The sequence below is a fragment of the Emydura macquarii genome, unplaced genomic scaffold (genome assembly GCF_026122565.2).
Source record: "Emydura macquarii macquarii isolate MOO-44397 ecotype Brisbane River unplaced genomic scaffold, CSIRO-AGI_Emac_v2 contig_1348, whole genome shotgun sequence".
Classification (NCBI taxonomy): Eukaryota; Metazoa; Chordata; order Testudines; family Chelidae; genus Emydura; species Emydura macquarii.
This window is the reverse complement of record NW_027131485.1, coordinates 13,644,862-13,666,871: the sequence shown is the minus strand read 5'-3', so window position 1 is coordinate 13,666,871 and position 22,010 is coordinate 13,644,862. Positions and strand designations below refer to the sequence as shown.

The 22,010-nt window shown below is 41.9% G+C and overlaps 1 protein-coding gene across 5 annotated transcripts; it reads left to right on the top strand.

The window, feature by feature from the left end:
- Nucleotides 1-6,420: 6,420 nt before the first annotated feature.
- EEF2KMT (eukaryotic elongation factor 2 lysine methyltransferase) lies at nt 6,421-20,305 on the top strand. Of its 5 annotated transcripts, none has more exons than XM_067551267.1 (8): nt 6,421-6,683; nt 11,401-11,463; nt 13,765-13,845; nt 14,120-14,221; nt 14,423-14,556; nt 15,668-15,975; nt 18,607-18,756; nt 19,747-20,305. In XM_067551267.1, the coding sequence occupies exons 1-8, from the start codon at nt 6,591-6,593 to the stop codon at nt 19,845-19,847; spliced, it is 1,032 nt and encodes a 343-aa protein (XP_067407368.1). In that variant the 5' UTR covers nt 6,421-6,590; the 3' UTR covers nt 19,848-20,305. The 5 variants fall into 5 exon arrangements, with proteins under 5 accessions (XP_067407368.1, XP_067407370.1, XP_067407369.1 ...); XM_067551269.1 differs by having other exon boundaries at nt 6,434-6,491; XM_067551268.1 differs by having other exon boundaries at nt 6,641-6,683; nt 13,745-13,845.
- Nucleotides 20,306-22,010: the final 1,705 nt, after the last annotated feature.

Below are 22,010 nucleotides of genomic sequence, written 5' to 3'. Positions count from 1 at the left end.
GCACAGACTAGCCGTGCCAAGTAAAACCTGCCTGAATGCCGTAGGTATGTACTTCACACAGCTAGCCCAGACTACCGCCAGCTGCTGCTTGGGCTACTGCAGCTACACTATGTTCATTGAGCTAGCACAATTCGGTATTCATGAGCTGGGAATCACCACCCCCCATTACCACTCACGATCTAGTTGGAGCCTCAGATAGCTTATGTAACTGCCACAGGTCACTTATCAGGCAGCGCATCTCCTCATGGCCAGGCATGACAGCAACCCCATCTCAGTTACTCCTACCTATAGTTGCTTGGCCCTACAATGGTCAGCCTCTTTTCACAACTCCAGCCCTCTGGCCAGTTCACTTAATACTACCCCAGAAGAGAAGAGATTAGAAGTCCCAAAGGCCAATGACCCTGCATTAGGTCATTAGCCCTAACCCCATCTCTATATTCCTCGCCCCCTCTTCCTCAGAGGTTTCCTATCCCGTTCTCGGGATGGTGGGGGAACCTAGGCCCATCCACCACACTGGGTTCCAGCCCAAGGATTTAAGCAGCTAGATCCCATTCCTTAAACTCCCTAACTGCATCTCTAGGCTGCTTCCTACCTCTGCATCTCCACAGGCACTTTTTCCTGAACTCCATCTTCTAGTCTTCTCTCAATGGAAGGCTAACTGCTTGTGCAGCTTTCTGTCAAGTCAACTGCCAGGCAACCTCCACCTGATAGTTCTCACCCTCTCTGACAGCTGCCCCTTATCACCTAGCTGCAGCATTCTTTTTTCCAGCAATTAGCAACACCTGAGGAGACAGCTGGCCCAGCTGTTAACCCTTTAGTGGCTGTGGTAGGATGGGGTCTTTACACCTCATCATAGAAACCATATGACCTCATCACTCTTACCCACATCCTTCCTGTTTGCCTTCGCTCTATTGCTTGTTACAACTACTTGTTTCTTGTTTCCAATTAGATTGTAAGCTCTTCGGGGTATGGACCGTGTTTTTCTGTATATTTCTACAATACCTTCTATCATGGGGCTGTGATCCTAACTTGAACCTTTAAGTAGTTTCCCCCAAAACACAAAAACTAATTATAGTCCCCCCATTTAATTCATATAAACTCGTCTGGAGGAGAAGCCCCTATCATAAATGGCCAGTCCTCCATTTTGAATCCCTCTTAGAAAAAGGCAGCTGTTGGTGGAGACAGCAGCAAAGAGCTGATACATTATAAAAGGAAAGGAAATAAAAGGATGAACAGAGGGAGAAGTGAAAGGAGATGTGTACACTCTCTCTCTCTCTAAATATTAACAGTGTTGCTAACTCCTGTGGTTTTATTGAGTCTTGTGATTTTTTTTAAAGCTTCAGCTCCTTGCATCAAGTGATTATGTAAATATCATGGCTTTCATTTTTAAAGAAAAGTAAGTTTCTGGCCTTCATGGTTGCAGATAAAAGTTTGAAAACTTGACCCAAATACAGCCTAAAGGCTCAAAAAACAGAAAGCAAATAATGTAACTACCCCTCTGCCTCAAATTTACTATTTTTAAAAAAACTCATGATTTTTTAGGCCTGGCTTGTGATATTTGAATGTTTGGAAGTGGCAATAGTAATGTTAAAAAGAAATAGGCAGAAAGGAAAAAAAAATAAAACTTACTGGATGTATTCAGAGCCACAGCGTTTCCAGCCTCCCTGTCACAGAGGCTTTGTTTTGATTGCCTTCTAAACTTTATAAATCTCCACTGGCTAGTCAAAAGCAAATTGATGATTACTTAAAAGATTCATTTGTTTGCATTAGAGGGACCCTGAGGTAAGCTTAGAACAACTCAGTTCTGTAGAGGGAATTAAAAATGTTATGAAATAACAGAAAGCTAATAAAATGCCAAGCACCGATGGCTCCAATGTAACAACATCTTTATAAACATAGAATAAAGGGAAAAATCTTTTTATTGCAAGATTAACTCAGCATTGTAAATTATGGGCCCACTCCTAAAAATTACATTCTAGAGCAATATTACTTTTATACAGAGAAAAGAGAATCCTACAAAGACCCATCTCTCTACTAAATAATGTTGTAAAGCTGAGAGATGTATCTGTACAATGTTAGAGTATAAAACAAATTACCAAAAAATCTTAAACTCTCTAGAGCAATATTGGACTATCGGATGATACCCTCTCTTTCCCCTTCAAATGAAAAACTAAAACAAACAAATTTTAGGTGAGAACATTTCACCAAGGCCAATGAAGCTTTAAAAATGTAGCTGCTTTTTTCCCCCGAACAAATTGAGTAGTTTAAAAAATAAAAAAGTAATGTCCCCTCTGTTATAACCTAGATAGGAGGAAGTTTTGTGCAAATTGAAATCACTTGGCTGATGGGAATTTATTCCCAGCTCCTTATGCTCCTAGATAGAAGCCCAATAAAATTATTAGTGCTACATGCAGAATAAAATTGTTACTATCTTTCCATTGGGTAGTAAGAAAAAAAAAATTTCAGCTGTTTCAGAATAAGAAGAACAGCATTCCCAGATTCTCACTGGTATTATTTGGCTGCTTGCCTGAGACAGTTGTCCGACAAGCAGCTATAGAATACCAGTGAGGAGACTGCCTCTGCCAATTTCACTGGATGGGAATGGAAGAACATGGACCAGGTCTTTCCCTTTTTCAGAACTGAGGACAACATTCCCCCCTCAAATCTTCACTGGGACTATTCACATGAATAAAACTACATACCTAAACATGTGTTTAGGATGGGGGCCCCAGCTGTTTGTATGTAGGTTCCACAGTACAATCTGCACTGCAGTAGTGCCAACCAGCCTGTCACTGACCAGGGCCTCTTTGTCCTAAGTGCTGTAGAGGATCCCTGCCCCAAAGAGCTTACAATCTAAGTCTGAGATGAGACAACTGATTGAGACAGATGCGGAGCACAAGGAAACAATACTAGTCGGCATGACAGGCAGCAGTCACAGCACACCATCTGCCTGACCTTTGTGAAGTTTTTTGTGGGCATCACAGCAAAGGAGTGTTTTATTTGGGATTTGAATAATAGCCCATCCCATATTACTTTGTGCTTTTACAGCACTTTCTACTATCCAAAGATCTCAAATTTCAAAATAAAACACTAAATATTAATGAACTGAGCCTCACAGGCTAGGTATTATTATCCACTCCTCATCCTCCTTCCTCTCCAAGTACAAGGCATACTTTTTGACTTTGACTTTGCTCATATAAACTGTGAACATGTAATATATTTTTAAATATCCACTAACTAAACACTACAGTGCACACACAATTTTCCCCCTGGGAAGAAGGTGAGAGAGAGAATGATCCACACATTAACAGATGTTAGTTATGCTGCTTAATGTACTACTGGAAAACATTCAGGGATATTGCTGTGATGAGGGCGGTATAAGAATCTGAACAAAACAGAATCCTCATTTTACAGATGAGAAAACAGGCATGGAGAGATTATGTGACTTGCCTGATGTCGCACAGTAAGTCTATATCAGAGACAGGAAAGGTAGTTGGGGCAGCTAACACTCAGTCTTGTTCTTTGGTCACAAGACCACCCTTCCCCTACATATCTGTTTGAAATAACTAATATGGATGGAAAACAAAAATGAGGAAAAGGATTTATTTATGATGAAACCTTTCATTAAAGTTTATTCCTCTGTATCTCCTTTTGCTACATTAGCTTTCATTTACTAGCCCACTATTCTTTTTCCTATGTCTACAGAGCCACAGTTTTAATATTATTATGGATATATAAAATATGTTAATCATTTGAAAGGCGTTGTACCTTAGCATAAGCATGAAATGTACATATCTAGAATGATTAAATGATCATTAGACTGATTAAAGAACTCAGGAAGACAGCTTTTTGTTGGTATGTATAAGAATGAAAGAAGGAAGGAAATATGACTAGAACTATTCAGTACCACAAAATAGTTCCATATTAGAAAATGTGAAAATGACTTGGGCCCTGATCCTGCAAACACTTAAGTACATACAAAACTTTGTGCATGGGAGTATTCCAATCAACTTCAACAAGACTAAGCAAGTGAATAAATTTATGCACACACTTAAATGTTTGAAAGACTGAACTCTTACGACAAGATTCTGGCAATTACAAATACTTTACAGTAACTAGGCTAAATGTAATAGTTTGAACAATACAGAGACGAGCTAATGAGGAATCCTATTATCCTATGGTCCATTCTACAGATGCGGTTCTTTTTGGCTCACTTGACAATTTCCCCCCAAAAAATATGAGAAACCCCCAAAACTCTGGTCTCCTTTTATTAAAAAACCTGCTGAGAGTTGAAAATTCATCCCAACAAGCAGTTCTGTTGTGAGGCATGACTTCTGACAATGCCTTTAAGCATCTATGCAACACAGATAGCACTTCTCTGTATAAAAATACCATTTGCCTTATTTGGGAATTCTCCACTGACGCTCTTACCTCCTGGAACAACCTCCTTTTTTCTGTCTCATCAATTCCATCCTTTTTCCAATATCAACTTTTCCCCACTTCTTTCTCCTCTTGATTTCATTCTCCTTCTGTTACTCTGAAGCTCTGTTACTTATTGTATATAGCAACATGTCAATCTGTAAATATGTAATTTATATTATGGTTAAGCACTTACTTTTACAAAACATATTAATAAATGTTTTAGCTATCTCTGAATTTTCAACAGCAACAGTTTACATTTAGAACAATAACATCAGTTTGCAATCCAAACACCATAGCATCCTGCTAAACATAGGAAGGCAAAAAAATGAAACTGATCAGAAAATGTCTACACAGAATTAAACTGATCAGCCTATTTTCATTGACCGAGCTGAATGTACTGAATAAAGAAAAAATGCATGAATACTGAAAAATATTTTTAAATAATTTTTTGTTTTATGTAATCTATGTTCTTTTTTCCGTTTCAGTAACACATATTCGTATTAGTTACCCAGGATGCTATTAATGATATTAATTAAAGTATGTATTTTTGGACCCGAGTGTCCTTTTGTTAAGGCCTGATCCTGCAAAGTGCTCTGTGTGGAATTCAAAAGGTCTCCTCTTAGGAGCAGAAGTCCCCCTATGCAGAGCTCCCTGATAGATCTCAGCCTGAAAGTGCAAGAGGTAATAGGGGCCACCACCCAATGAATCCCAGCCATGATTTAAGTCCCAACAACTTTTTCGGAATTTGGTATGGAATGGCGTCATGGGATACCATAGTGGTTCATCTCCAAATTCATAGCAAAGCCCCTTTTGCTCAGATGTTCCCTGTGTGCTGCAGAATACTTAGACAGCCCTGAATTTAATTTTCTCTTCCAATTTTTCCAGCATTAATAAACCCCAAACCCTCCCTCTCATTAACTGGTGTGTTAGGTGACAGGTTTGTCTCTCCTGCCTTCAAGATAAGGCACATCCTCATCTACACTTGCAAAGCACTGTGTAAATATATAGTGCAACAGAAATGTTATTAATAATTTGTATGGGGAGTAACAATGTAATAACTGTGTCACAATGAGCCACTGCATCTTGATATGATGTCATCTCATGACAGGCTGGTCAGTCGAGAGATGACAACATAAGGTGCAACATGCAATAGGACACAAGCAATAGTTTATGATGTAGACCCCATAATACAGGGGTATGGATGGGACAATGTGATGGGGGGAGTCCCATGCACTCAGCGGCGATGCAGATGCTGTGATGTGGGATCCAGATATCGCTTGCTGTGTGGGGATGCTATGATGTGGGGACCTAAGAATTAGCCTGTGATGTAGATACCATGACATGGGAACACAGTCAAAGATAAAGTTATGCAGGGATGCAGGCAACAAGCTACATTGCATGATGTGGGAACAGAGCCATGCAGGGATGCAGGTGCCAAGCCATGATGCATGACATGGGCACAGTGCAACAAGGATAGAGTCACGCAGGGATGCAGGCACCAGGCTGTCACGTGTGACATGGGAACATAGGCACCGTGCCACAAGGACACAGAGCCACACAAGGAAGCAGATGCCAGGCCATCATGCGTGACATGGGAAAAGGAGCACCATGCCACGAGGACACAAATAGACCACTCAGGGATGCAGGTGTCTGCCAGGCCATCACACCTGACGTGGGAACATGGGCACCGTGCAACAAGGACACAAAGCCATCCAGGGATGCAGGCACCAGGCTCACACGTGACAGGGGAACAGAGGATACAGGGCCACACAGGGATGCAGGCGCCAGGTCCTCACGCCTTACACGGGAACACCAGCACCGTGCAAGGAGGACACAGAGGCACACAAACGCCAGGCCGAGGCCTTGGGCACACCCACTCCACAGTGCTCAGGGATGTGGGGAATGACACAGGCCACATCCTCCCCCAGGCCAAACCCTACCGGGGGGGGGGAGGGACAGAGGGAGGGAATGTGTGGCTGGTGCCATCCGCACCTGCGCCGCGGCCGAAGCCTGGGCAGCAGCAGCAGGGCCGTGTCGCTCACGCCCCGCCCCCTCAGGACGGGAGCTAGGTGTGTGTCTGCCCGGCGAGAGGTGATCACTCGAGGTCGGGGACGCGGCCTGCTGTGAGGGGGCGGGCGGCCGGCCAGACCGGGCCGGGCTAGGGAGCGATGGATCCTCCGGCGGAGGAAGCCCGGCAGCTGGGGCTCCGCTTCCAGCGAGGCTTCCTGGCCGGCAGACGGCTCAGCGCCTTCCCCTGGGCGGTGAGTAGGAGCCGGGCTGCCCGGCAGCGCCCGCGGCCCCGGGGGTGGATGGGGAGTTGGGGAGCGGCCGCTCGGCGGTGGGGGGCTGGCGCTGTGGTCCGGGGCAGCCTCCCGGTGCCGGCGGGTGATTCGGAGCCGCCTAGGACTGGCCCCGGGGCCCCCAGCAAGAGCCTCCTGGGGGGTCTCTGACTTTACCGTGTTAACAAACACGGGAAGAGTTCGGCGCTGCAGCGAACAGACACCCTGGCCTTAAACCTCCCTGAGCGCGGCCCGGCCCGCGCCACTGGTAGTGTGGTACCCGCCGGGCCTGGGGCGGCAGCAAAGGGCCTGCTCCTGCTCCTGCCCCTCACTGACCTGCCGCTCGCGCCAGGTTTGTTGCTACTGTTGGGAAGAGAAAATTAAACGACATCAAAATACTCGTTGCAACCAGCAAAATGAGCTACTTTCTCCTGGCGCCTGTGTGACCGGATTGGGCTGTGAACTTCCCTGAGACCTGCCCTCTTGGAAAAGCGAGCCTGGTTTCAAAGTCGGAATCGGTTCCGCGGGCAGGGCAGGGGCGCTGGCCTGGCTTTGTATAATGGAGGCGCTGAGAAACCATTGAACAAAGCGGTAGGCCCTGTAGATGCGTTCAGTTGCTATTATTACTGCACGCCAGCACTCCTAGTTCTGCACCCTGCGGGGGATGTTTTCTTAGAGTTGGGAAATAACCATACAAGGGGGGAGAGGGTTAAATGTGCTAGTATCACTGGTCCCAACTGTTGTCCTCACAGAGAGGAAGGATGTTCCAAAGATTAGAACACCTGGGTTCAATTCCCTACTCTGCCACAGACTTCCTGTGTGACCTTGGGCAAATCATGGAGACTCTCTGTATCTCAGTTTCCTAGGGTGATCATATTTCCCAGAAGGAAAATGGGACACCATGCAGGACTTGCCCGAGGCCTGCACAGAGCTGGCCTGAGCCACTGCCTCCCACCCCTGCACAGGGCTGGCCAGAGCCTCTCCCCCTGTGCTGGGCTCCACTCCCTTCCCCCAGTTTTCCTCCATGCACCACTTGGAAGTGCATGTCCCCACTTTTTTTGCAAAACTGGACATTTATCTCATTTGCTCTTGCCAAGTCAAAAGCAAGACAAGAGCAAATGGGACAAATGCCCAGTTTTGCCAAAAAATCCAGGACGTCTGGGACAGGGCTTAAAAAGGGGACTGTCCCGGCCAAAACAGGATGTATGGTCACCCTACAGTTTCCCCAGTTACGTGGGGGTGATAGCACTGTCTTACTTCAAAGAGGTGTTATAAGGATAAATACACTAAAGATTCTGAGGTGCTCATAAATATATAGGTGTGCATATCACTTGGAATAGCGGGTTGTTGGTTTTTTTAAATCAATTTACTGTTCTGAATGAGTTGTTCTTGAAACACTGCACAGCTGTCATCCATATCAACAGCTTTTCTCTTCACTCCAAACATTGTTGATCACACTGAACACTGGTTGCATTGGACTGTTTGTACCTGGAAAAAGCAGACCAAACTCTGCTCACTATGGAAGTATGTTTTGGACAAATGTTATATGGTTATTATTTTTAAAAAAAGAAAAGACTGATTACATGAAAAATGGAAAGAACCTGTAAAGAAGTGCCTGGCACACCTCTGTATATCATAGGAAAAACTAAAACTGTACCAGTAAAACCAGGATATTTACTCACTTTGTTTTTGCAGCTTGCTGGGACAGTCTGCCTATTCTTCTTCTCTTCAGCTTTGTTTTCACAGCCGCCTTGAGGCATCTGCACCTAGGGTTTTGGAGTAGAATTTCTGCTGGATTTATGAGTGAAGCACCTCTGATTTCATTGCATAGAGGGCAGCGACATGCACCCACTAGCCAGTTCAATTTTATTTTTTTTAATTTAGAGTGTGTGTGCGTATCCTCTCTCTTATCAGTTCATCATACTTGCGGCATTCTCCATGGGCCTAAAAATATGCAGATACTATTGTGACAAAGAACCAGCTACATTCTAGTATCTACATAGACAGAAAACTACTAAATCGTGTTACAAAATAATGTTTAGAGATGGAAGAATTTTATGTATGTGACAGAGTACTGGCAAAATAAGTTTCTGTTTTTGATTGGCTCAGTTTTAATAAATCATTTATGATAACAGGTTTAAACTTTTTATTTCCTGGACATTTGTGAATTCAGCCTAATTTCAGTGGTTGGTCCTTTTAGTATAGCTATTTTGGAATTCTTCAGATTTGTATCTTCAGGCTGTTTAAACACTGACAGAAATGTGCAAACTATTCCTTTTCAGCATTGAACGATTCAACATTACAAGTAACCCAATGTTTCTAACTGTAAGGTGATTCAGTAATTTTCAGATATCTGTTATTAGGAATAACCCATGGCTCACCATTATAGTTTTCATGAAAACTAAGCCAAATTGTTGACCCTAGTTTCTTTCATTTAATAGTTCACTTTATCTGTGGCTAAAGACAACAGCCAGGTAGTTCAGAATAATTGTGTTTGTTGCAGGCATTATAACACACTATTTTAGAGAACAATTTATTACAAAATATTATTATTCACCAGACCAACAAAACACTCAGAAAGTAAGTAATAGGCAATTTCTAGGGAAAAATATATATAAATGTAGCACCTTCAAATGGTGTGGACACAATTTAATCTGAAATATGCTGACAATTAACTTTCCAGAATCACTTACTGGGACCAGTAATAATTACAAGACATATGACAGTAAATATGCATCTGAAATTTGACTCAGGTCTCAACATTAGCTATAAGGTAGACAATCGAGAATATCCCTATATTTACTGGTATTTAAAGTTTAATTTTAATCTCTAGTACACAGCAGATTTCAGAGGATATGGGCCCTATCACACCTGAATAGTTTGATTTGTCAGAAAGTATGCAAGAAATATGCTACTGAGACCCAGACATCTAAATCAACCCTTAGTTTACTGCAACAGACCTAAAGATGGGTTTGCTCATGAACTTTTGTGAATAGGGGGCTTATCTGACTGCAGAGGTTTGCAGTGTGAGGCCATCATTAAGGCTGAAGATTTTTCCAGCAAATCCTAGGAGCTGCAACATCAGATATTAAAATTTGAAGTGAAAAGTTGTCAGGGCACTTTCATATTCTCCTTACCTTTATTTTGTAGATGACAGAAAAAGGTACATTAAGGATAGTATCCTCAAAAAGAAAAGGGCACAAAACAGGATTCATTTTGTTCTGTCATCTGCCATCAGAATAAAGAGACAGGAAAAATACAGATGTGTCTTAAGAATTTTCCTTTTTACTTCTGTTATTTGACATAGGGAAGGAGGAGATGCAAACCTTGGGACCTGTTCATCACATGCATGGACCAGAGCCTCAACCAATGTAAATCAGTTGTAGCTTCATTGATTTCAGTGTAGCTAGTTTACACCAGGCAATGATCTGGCCCCATATGCTCAGTACAGGCTCCAAATATTAAAACCAAAGATTGTTGACTGCAGTGATTCTACAACAAACTAATTCCACAGTACAAGTAACGCTCATTTGGAGGATTTTTTTCTTTCCTAAAATGTCTGTGCTTCATGGTTTAATTCATCAGTTCATAGCATCTGGTATTAGAGCAAAGTTAATTTCAGAAAATCAATTCACCATAGAATATTTGCAGTATGTTCAGAATGGTGTGTTAGCAGCTCCTATTATGAGTTTATTAGTATAGAATTAAGAATGTCTGAGTTTAGCAGACAGTGCGTGTCACTAAACATTCCTCTTGAACCTTCTGTGTTTCGGTTGCAATGTACGTCAGTATGCGGGAGCCGTCACTTTTCAGACATCAGTGTCAATATACATTGACCCTTTTGCAATAAAGTAACTTTTTTCTCAGAACAATTTCCCTCTAGGAGGATTTGCAGTTTACACACTGCAGTGTTTTGAAACAAATCAGGACATCTGTTTACAACATTACCTAGTGAGTTTTACTACTCTTGAGTTCACCATGAATACGTTCCGCTGCAAACCGTTTTCTCAGCACTTTAGCCACTAATGAAGGCCAAATCCTGACTTGCCTTGTTTCCACAAATGATCCCATGGACTTCAGTGGAACTAAGCATCTGATTAAGGTGAATAGGATTGGCTATAAATGGATCAATGAAAAAAGGCTGAAGAAATATAACTGGCCACTGAGGTTATATTGAAACAACACCCTTGGTTACAAGATTTTTGTTCAATGAATACAATAAATCTATATGGGGGATTTTGTGTCTAGCAACAGGTAGATTTTGTTCTTACTCCAGTGCTAAGATTTCCAGTGTCTAGAGAGATATTCAGCTCTCCTCTTGGAGGAGGAAGGATTTAATATTAATCACTTCTATGAGATAAGGGTTTTATACATTAGTATGGAAGGGCTGATTGATTAGGCATCTGGTCTTCACCTTTGTTTTGTAGTATTTTTCTTATTCAATTAATAATTATTATTTATTTATATTGCAGATGCAGCTACCCACATAATAGATTATGTTAATGTTATGGCTTACAGAAGGCTCTATACTACTTTATTTCCACCATCTGAGTGTGTTTTGTTTTGTTTTTTAAATCACAAAACATTTAACATAGTCTGTTAAAGGAGTTTGCTGAGAGATTCAGTGTGTAGTGGTCAAATATTGTAATGGAAAGGCATCCTTGAATATTTCTCAATATTTTTTTCTCCGTTTGTGTAGGAACTTGAACAAAAATTAAAGAATTCATCAGATGCCTTACTACTGCTGGATATTTTGCAGAAGGTAAAATGTGTTATTTTAATATCAGATTATAATCAATATTACAGAACAGACCCGAACTATTCTAAAGATACTATGCCACCTAGTGTAATGAAAACCGTTGCATTGTACTTTTTTAAAATGGTATTTAAAAACAATTAAGGGATTCAGATCTAGTATTAATCTCCAGGTATGACTAATAGAATAGCAGATTTCCTTTTACTGTATTCATGTTATCCTTCATAGGCAAGGGTGTTGGAAAACAAAAAAAGCATGTTTTTATTTATTTTAAAATTTTAAAAATGGTCAGAGACTTTAGTGTTCATGCAAAGTGTTGGACACTGAATTTCCCTATTAATTCATAGAGGCAAGACAGTGAGGGAAACAGCAGTGTAAACTTCCCAGAATACTCCACCAGTGAGCTTTAACCTTGATATGAAGGGCCACCTCTAAGGATGAGACAGTTAATTCACTCTCCATTCCCATTCAGTCCCTGGCTGCATCTGAGACTACAAGAAGAATGCCAGTTAGTACCAATTAGAGTGTGTATAGTTAGTACCAATGATGGGGCTGGGTAGGGGTTGTAATGTGAACTCTGTCCAGGAGGACTTGAGCTGAAACCATTATCTCCTTTCACATATAGGCCATCAGTGATAAACACTTGCAAATCTTCCAGCACTGGCTGGGTCTGAACTGGCAACCTGGAGATGAGACTCTTCATCTCTCTCCCAAATCTGGATTGCTAGTCTTCCCCAATAGCTGTAATTTAAATTGAAACATATAATAAGGCAGTAATTCCTTTCAGTGGGCTTGTGGCCCTCTGATCAGTTGCATTAAAACATACTCCCAAGTCTGTCTTATTTTTTTTTAAATCAAGTATTGGGCTTAGAGCTGGTAGAAAGTTTTCAAAATGTCGATGACGTTTTTCAATACAAAAACCAAGAAAAAGTGTTATCTTCAATTTTTCTAACAGGTCTGCTTGTGACATATGTTGTCTATTGACTGATAGTGTGTCTTCATGTGTATGAAAATAGGGCACTACACCTTCACATGTGGTACAAATACTAGGAAAACAAAGATATTCCCATTTCCTATCACATGTGATTGCAGTTTACTCCCTACTTGCTTCATAAAGGAGAGTAGAATATGAAGTACCTCTCCACAGTCTTTAATAGTAAATTCTTATCGTAGTGAACACCTCCTTCTGAACAAAAGTGTGTTCCCAACTTTGGAGCCTCAAACCCTATATTTTGATCACCTTCCACATGTGGAACCCGAGTGAGATGCCCACATGTAGCAAGAGCAAAGCTTTGGAGCCAGGGTCCACCACACATAGCCGAGTGCAGAATTTTGTCGGTGTTGCAAGGAAGTCAGCCTAGGCTACCTTCTATAAAGGGTACTGTGACTATTAAGAGTATATTAAGGGACCTAATTCACCGTGGACGTTTGTTTCTTATAATATCGTCATTAGGGCTAATTGAAGACAGAAGGAGACCTAACTTGCCAACTTTTCATTTTCTGGAGGGCTTATATGACCAACACTTTCTCAATGAACATTGCCTTGATTCAAAACAAAGGGTAGGCATGTATGAGAAGATTCTCTTTTCTGAGGCCAGCATGGAGCACAGCTCTTAGACTACATCTACACTTGGAACAAGGAATGTGGTTCCCAGCTCACACAGACATACTCATGCTAGCTCTCATTGAATTAACACACTCAAATTAGAAGTGTAGCAGCAGTAGTGGGAGCAGTGTAGGAGCATGGGTTAGCCGCCCCGACTATGCACTCTGTGTCCAGGCAGATTTGTACTCAGGCTGGTTAGCCTGTACTGCCACATACTCCTGTTACTGTGGCTATACTATTATTTTCAGAATACTAGCTCGATGCGAGCTACAGTGACTATGTGTATGCAAGCTGGGAATGGCACCCCCAGCTCCAAATGCAGATGAAGCCTTACTGTTTATTGACTCTATTTATGGGACTGGGGCATGGGAAAAAAAACTAAGAAGAAAGACGGCCAGTCAGACTCATTTTCCTCTCAGTTTTACTATTTAGTTTTGAGAGGTAAAGTGGAAGATGAGTTATTTCCTCACATCTGTGACCAGCCAGGGGTACCAGAATTCACTGCAGGAATGTCACTGGAATTTGATTTTCCAGCTGAGTATCAAATAGCTTAGCTGCAAATTGAAATCACCCAGCATTCCCAAGGTACAAAGTGAACCAAGCACAATTTGTAGCTATCTTCTCCTCTGTTCCTGCAGTGCCTCTAATTAGATCCTCACCTGATCGCTGGTTGGTCTGCAGGTGTTGTTTTATCATTTCAGACTATTCTTCACCCGTTATGCATGAAATATCCCCCTTCCGTGAAGTACAGAAGATGTTTCATATCTGAACTCATTAAAAAGGTAGTGTTGGGCTTATATATTGTTTGGCACTCTTTTTGTGTCCTCTACCATAGTTTTCTCCATTAGACCAGTTATTAAAAGTAATTTGAAAGTGTGTTTTTTTGACAATATTGGCCCAGGCTCAGGTGATCACTTGTTATGATAAAAATTACCATAACATGCATATGTTATGGCCAACAATAGAATAAAATGATATTTGATTATGTGTTTATTGTCTGTGGTTCTTTAATAATGTCTGGAGACCTGAAATTCTTCACTGTTCTCTTTGTCACAGCATGAGTCCATAGCAACCGAACCTCTGGATGAATTGTATGAAGTACTAGCAGATATTTTAAATAAAGAAGAATCCACCAACTGTTATAAAAACTACTTACTGGTAAAACCTAATGATACCTTCATTGTTATATGTCTGTTTTTATCATTTAAACTGAACCGTAATTGGCTTAAAAATAAACCCCAGAAACCCTGAGTGTAAAATGCTTCCTACCTTCTCCCAGATGCTAATGGTGATTTAAAATTGGGAAGTGTGGTGCCTGTGTTAATGCAGCCTAAATCTCTCCGTGTGTGTGTCTTCTAGCCCACAGGAGACTTCGTTACACTTTCTGAGACTGTGGCAATAATCTCACAGGGAACCACAGGACTAGTAACATGGGATGCTGCTCTTTATCTTGCTGAATGGGCAATAGAGAATCCTGCCATTTTCAGGAACAGGTAATGGAGCTCTGATTACATGAAATCACAGCTAGAAAATGGGGGGAGGGGGGGGGAGAACAGAGCTAACAAACATTTTCCTTCATATTATAAATGAGTTACATGGCTTCTCTGACATTATACTGTATAGCCCTAATATAACTAAGAACTGTAACAATGCATATTTTTAAAATCCTAGACAAAAACTCCAACTCAGGTATCCATAACCCTCAGGGGATTGGGAGGTACTAATTTCTCTTATAGAAAACACAAGGAATAAGGAAATCATAAAATACTTCTGTCATCTGTGAGGATCTCAGAGCACTTCAGAGACATTAATGCATTAAACCTCACATCACCCTTGAGAGGTGGCGAATGCATCTTTTACCAGTTTTGCTGATGGTAAACAGGTACAAAGCAGTTAATTGACTTGTTCTTGACAGTGTAGGGAATAGAACCCAGGAGTCCTGATTCACTCACTAGACCACACTCATCACCTGTTGTTTTAGCAGTTCATCTCTGTTGTTGGAATGACCCGTTGAAGGGGTAACTGCTGCCCTTTCTGTCACTGGTCTGTCACAGTTGAGCTTTAATCTAAGAGAAGATTTAGGGACTAGCTGATGGAAGAATTTTCTTTCTCCATTGGTAAGTGACATAGGAGCCATAGGAGTTTGCCCACTGCCAAACATCAGATTACATTCAGCCTGTAGTGTCATTTGGGTTCATCCTGACGTTTCTTTATCCTTCAACCTGAACTTTTTTCTTAAGGAAGACAGCAGTTGTTTATGGTAGTCCAAGGAGGTATAATTAGGCGTATGGCATGAAATTTAACAAGAGAACATTTTAGTCTCGATATCTCCATAATATATCAAAAAGTCCCTCTATTGGTCCCCTGGAGATGTTAATTTTATATATATATTTTCAATCTCTAATTTCTATTATTACAACTGAATCCTAATTATTTTTCATTCCTGGTACTTATTTGAAGCAAAGACTGGCATTTGGATAGTTTATTTAAGAATCACTGAAACCATTAACAGGTAGTTTTGCTCTTAGGTGCATGCACTTCAATTTGTTTTGATTCTGTAACTGAATCTTGTTAAGATCCTTATTTTAATCCATTAACCTTCAGGACAGTCTTGGAATTAGGAAGTGGAATTGGCCTCACAGGAATTGCAATCTGTAAAACCTGTAATCCCAAGGCGTACATACTTAGTGACTACCATCACTGTGTTCTTAAGCAACTGAGAGAAAATATCCATTTAAATGGCTTTGTTCTGGAGTCTGAAACTGTTAATCACACCAAAATGCAATCCCAAGGCCAGAGGCCAGAAGTGATGGATTTACAAGGACCAACAATAACAGTTGCAGAACTTGACTGGAATTCTGTTACAGTGGAACAACTTTCAGCAATTCAAGCGGATGTTGTCATTGCAGCAGGTACAGTACACTTCTGATCACATCTCACTAAGTGATCCCCTAGCACAAATGATGAAATAGAGCACGATGCAAAAATAATAATTACTGAATTTTATTCAGTCAAAGGTGACCGGTCAGTCAACTACACTTCAACTCATGAAGTCTGAAATGTGTGGGATGGAATTCTGTCTTCTTTTACTATTGTGTCTTCATCCCAATATTCAATAGTTGTTTATTCTTCCTTGAAAAGCAATTCATTTCTCTTTTGTATTTATTTCTTTCATTCTGTTTTAAAATTGGAGGTGAATTCCACGTTGTCTACAGCACCCCTGGTTAGCACTCTCAGCAAGGACAGTGCATATTAAGGAAATTTTACATGCTCATTTGATAATGTGAGGAGGTTAATAGTAAATATAATAATATTAATCTAACAATACTAGGGGCTTGTCTAGACCAACAGTTAGTGTGTGGCAAGCTGGGGCGTAAATCTACAGTGCACTTGTGTTACGTACATTTACTGTCCCTGCTACCACACACTAAAATTTCCCTAGTGAGCTTTGATGTACACCAGTTTCAAAGTCAAATACAGAACTTTTAGTGTGTGGTAGCAGAGTCCACATGGACAATTAATGGGCAGCACACTATATGCAGTGTAGAGTTCCACACCACATTGCCACACACCCAGTGTTCTAGACAAGCCCACAAACAGCACAGATGTAGCTGAAGGCAGAATTTCACCGCATATTTTGCGTATGTATAAACCAATCAAGCTGCTTAAGTATTCATGTGAGGTGCTCAAATGTGAGGATGACAAATGCAATGTAGCACATGTAGACAATTAGCTAAAAAAAGATGTTTATTCCATAAAATGTATGCTCATAGATATGTAATCCATTACATATGGCTCTGAAAAAGGCTTAAGTTGAACTCATAAAAACAAGGAAATTCAAAGTTTAGGATGAAGTGTTTATCCTGAGTATGTCTAAATACCGTGGTACATATTTTTATTATGTTAAATCAGGATTGACCGATCTTTTTGACCACTGGCCCATACACAAGTCTTGGCTTTTGTGTGCCCTAGTTGTACATCACAGGGATTACACTGAAAATTTACCAATTCCTGAACTTCATGATTCATAACAGAAAGACCTGATTTTATAATTCTATACTGAAGGCTAATTTGAGAGATTGACACTTTTGATACTTCAAGGGGCAGTTTTTACACTGAATCTAGAATAATTTCCAAGGATGGAAACATTGATTCATCAACCTACTGTAATTTAACTCCAAGCCTTTGCTTTGGGGTGTTGAAATATGGGCTTCTGTCAACTCAGTTGCAACCTGAGAAGGCCAGACCTGTAAAGGAATCCACATGTGCTGATCTTTTTTCTACCTTCACCAGCATTTTCCATTGTAGTAGAGGTTATACATAAAGATCCCTTTGAAGGATCAGAACCTAATTTTCTTTTTACTTATTTGTGCACCAGATTCACTGATAAGGCCAATTCAGTAAAGTGGAGAGGTCTGTTTAAAAAACAATTTTTTAAAACCCCAGATACTAATATTTGGAATCTGGAGGGAACCTTTTTCCCCCCTCTCTCTCACACTCACACATAGAGCTCCCCCCAACATTAAAGCAATCTTTAAAACAGGTCTGACAATCCCTCCCTACCATCATGCCCTCTAGCTTCAGATACACACCTTTGCAGGTCCCACCAGCCACCACTTGAGCAGGTCTTTCAACCCAAATACCACCCCAGTCAGGGCTCTGCTAGCGATCCATAGGGTTATCACCTCACCCCACCCGTAGGTCAACAGAAAGTCCATGAGGAATCATATGAAACAGCCTTACAGGATTCTCTCTCACCCATCGTTTGTCCCACTCTTTCCCCAGACTTGTACTCTTCTTCTCCTCATCAAAGAAAGGACAATAGCCTTTGGAAAGGTCCAGTCAGTGCCTTTGCTTCCTGGTATCTTCTTATCCAAATAAACCTTTAAATTAGTTTTTGCCCTCCAAAACTTGAACTCCTAAAAGCTCAGCCTTGCCTCAACCCCTGCTCCAGGCAGGTCTATCTCTAGCCCAAGAAAAAACAGCCAAACCCTTCTTGTTTTATATTATCTTCTCATGCCAGGTCTATGCTGCAGACCTATGTTGGTATAATGACATTACATGGGAGTGTGAAAAATCCACTGCTGTGAGTGACATAGTTATACCAACCCACTCCCCCATGTAGACAGTGTTATATCAACAGGAGAGTTTCTCCCGTTGCTATAGTTACTGTCTTTCAGGGAGGTGGATTAACTCTGCTAATGGGAGAAGCTCTCCCAGGAGAGTAGGAGTGTCTTCACTTAAGTGCTACAGCAGTGCAGTTGCGCCAATGCAATGTTTTAAGTATAGACCTGCCCTCAATCTCCAACCCAGCTGTGAGTAATAAATCATTAATCAGCCATGAGTACACCCCCTCTGGTCTACGTGGGCTGCCCTGAGGAGCTGCTCACTAGTCATAGGGGTGGTCCTGCTTCCCCTTTAAAAGGGCTCTGTTCCCGGTGACACAGGTCAAATTCTCATCTTAAATTACTTGACATTTAATCCTTTTATTTCGTAGGGTTTTTTTTTCTTCATAAATATGAAATCTTCTCCTTTTTATGTAGATGTGGTGTATGATCCCAAGATAAGTTTATCCCTTGTCCATGTCCTGCAGCAATTTTCCACTTCCAAAACCGATGGAAAACCACCTGAGATCTACATCGCCTTCACGGTTCGTAATCCAGACACTTATCACCTCTTCCAAACTGAACTTGGTAAGTGTTGTGCTGAGCATATGCCAGGATAGGTTCGGCCTCCTTCCTTGTTACTTAGGCCTGGTGTACACTGCTGCCAGCGGTCAACGGGACATATGCCAGCTACATAATGTAGCTAGCGGCATCTCCCCTTGACTTACTTACACTGCCGTACCACAGCATCTTCACTGCGCTGCGTCGACGCAGCCTTACTCCTTTTGGGGGAAGGGGGGAAATTAATAGCATCAACCGGAGAGCACTTTCGGAATCAATTGAGCGGATCTCCACAGCCCACTCAATTGATCCCGCTGCATCGATCCTTGCAGCCCCAGCAGTGTAAGACATACCCTCTATCTTGTTATGGAGCTGCAGACAGCAATCTTTGATGGTGGGCATTATCTGAAGTGAAGGTTCCAATACACCAGTTATATCCTGTGGGGTCTGAATAGGAGCAATAAATTCTCCCATAGATCCAACTTCAGGAATGGGGCCCCTTTTTACTGTGTCCTAATGAGATTAACATTTGCTACATTGCCTCCTCAGAATGAATTGCAAGCTTGGTGACTGCTAGCAAAGCAGATAATGAGGGTTAATAACAAGAATAAATAAGCATCTGTGCTCTAATGTTGTACAGGTAACATTCCAGATGAAGCCTAAAACTGAGGTTTTGACCAATAGTGGTTATTTAAATATAGACAGGATCAGATTCAATTAAATTGGGGGGAGAAAGAGGGAGAAAAGTTTGGGTATTTCCTCACAGCATCCTCAAAATTTAGACTTCCACAGAATACAAGCTGGATATCTGATCCTTCACAAGTGGGTAATTAATAAAATGATGCTGAAAATATAGCATAAGCATATAATTGAAGTCTCTTAAAAATACATACCTTGAATATTTGTGTCTCTTGCTTTCGCAACCTATACAAGATCTGGCACACTTTCGCATGTGTGTTTTGTATTTTACTAAGCAGAAGTGTGATTGTTTGTTTTTATTTCTGTTTCTCTCTCCAGGTAAGGTTGGGATTGGATGGCAGGTTGTTCCTACTCACATGAAGAACCTTTTCCTATACGATCTGCATTCAAACATAACTCTTCTAAAATTACTTGTGTAGACTTTGTAAATCTAATATTCCTAGCAGAAGTTTTGACAGACTAAACACAAGCTGTATCATGACAGTGACACGGACCTTGAATTCTGAAGACATACTTGAGAAGCAGGCTCAGAAAGCAAATTTAATGTCTGTACATTGTCAGTGTAAGTATTTTAGGCCCCACTCTTGTAGTGGATAGTGTGTGGGTAGCTAGCCTCACTCTGCTAGCTCCAGTTGGGCACACTGGGAATCCCTAGACGGTGGGTTGCAGGCTTGGGGCCTTATTCAGACTGGGATTTTATTCTTCCAAAGGGCACAATGGAAGTAAGATATAGTGCTTCTATGGCATTGTGACATGCGAATGTTGGAAATAAGTTTGTGAGAACAAAAATAATTACTCTGTCTTCCTGGCATGGTGAAATAGAGCAATGAACATTTTCAGTGTTTTTATATTAAAGAATTATTTACATTTGCTGTTGCTTTTGAGCCATGATCTCTTTATTCAGACTCGTTCCAGTGCTTATCTTCCTGGAACAACCTGAATAATAGAATAGCTACAATAAATGCATTGCTGTTTATACAAGGCCATAGGTTTGCCTGGTGCTTGAAATGTAATTCAAGGGAACGAACTCCTACTTTACACTGATGCATATGCTCAGAATCTAGCCCTGGGTTTCAGTCCTATGAGGTATGGTGTCCTCCTGGGAAGCACTGAGCCGCCTCAGCTCTCACTGAAGTTGATGAGTTTTAGGCTGTTCAGCACCTTGGAGCATCAAGCCATATATTAGACATCACAAAAAAACCGCCAGGGGAGGAGGAATTAGAGCAGCATGGGAGTGGAGTGAGCCGTAGCTATAGAAGGTCGACTGGAAGCAGTGAGTTCCTAGCAACGGCTATACAGGAGAGTGAGGACATTTGGCCCATGAAGAGATGGAGGCTGTGCCAGACTAGGGGGGTGTTAATGTGATTGTGGAACAGGTAGGCCTATCATTAGAAGTATCTTATTTTAAAATTATATTTTATATATAGACAATAAAATCTCATTTCCTTTGCACCACACCAGAATATGGACAATGGAAGGCGTTGGGCCGCCCTTCCATGTCCGTATGGGAGGGAGGCTATGCCCCCTCAGTACGGTGCTCCTGTGTATACAGAAACTCAAAAGCGGAATTAGCATTCAGAGGAGGGGTTCTGGTCCTTCCTGCAGGCCCCAGGCGATTAAATAGTCTATGTCCCAGGCCCTCGAGCAGGGCCAGCAAGCAGGCTACAACCCCAGGACTTCACAGGTCTGGATGAAGCGACCAACCCAGAGTGGTGGGGCAAAGGGAGAGGGACGGGGGCCCTCCCAACTGCACTACGTCCCAGACCAGAGCCCTTTCAGTGGCAGTGTGTCCCATCACTGGGTCAGCGGGGCTCCAGCTGCAACTGACTGATGCGGCTGCAGGCCACAACTCAACCAGATAATTGTCTGGTTCCCCTCGCTCCTTCCTATCCCCCCTTCCCTGGAGTACTTGGGCCTCAAGGTTGCCATCAGTCTCCTCTGGGTATGTTGCAAAGAGTAGCTCCTCTGGGGCCCAGGCAGTGGGCCGCTCCTCAGCGGTCAGGCTGGGGCCCCAGCACCAATGAAGAAACATCCTTCCACTCTGGCAACTCCCTCCAAACTGACCTGGAGAGCTCATCTTTTATACTTCCTGTCCTGCTCCTCTGCTTCCGGTGGGGTGGGCATGGTTGTCCTGGCTCCATCCCCAGGTGTTGGGCCATCTCTCCCTGTCAGTCTCCGAGGGAGGCCACGCCCTCTCAATACAACAGATACAGTACTCAGTGAGCCCACTTGAAAGGAATTCCTGCTAATGGGAACTATGAAAGAATACATTTTCAGCAGGAAACAAGGCAAACGCTTGATATTAACTAAAAAGTGAGCACCAGGATAACATATTTGCCAGACCTCAGGGCCGCAGCCCATCTGTATCACACAAGTTTTACATAAAATGATGGTAAGATTTCCTTATCCAGGGTACCCAAATGAGCAGACTTCTTAATACACATTGAAACAATTTTAATAAGATTCATATAACCACCATTTTGTTAAGCATATAGGTCCTGATCCTGCAAACACTTAAACACATAAACAATTTAAGTGCTAACAATACATTACCCTCCACTGACCAGTCTCCCAAATCTCCC

Bases quoted from the DNA above. Each gene is read 5' to 3' on its own strand.
- EEF2KMT (XM_067551267.1), top strand. From the start codon at position 6,591: ATGGATCCTCCGGCGGAGGAAGCCCGGCAGCTGGGGCTCCGCTTCCAG. The intron at 6,684-11,400 runs GTGAGTAGGAGC...CCGTTTGTGTAG, and splicing joins TCAGCGCCTTCCCCTGGGCG to GAACTTGAACAAAAATTAAA. The intron at 13,846-14,119 runs GTAGTGTTGGGC...TCTTTGTCACAG, and splicing joins TATCTGAACTCATTAAAAAG to CATGAGTCCATAGCAACCGA.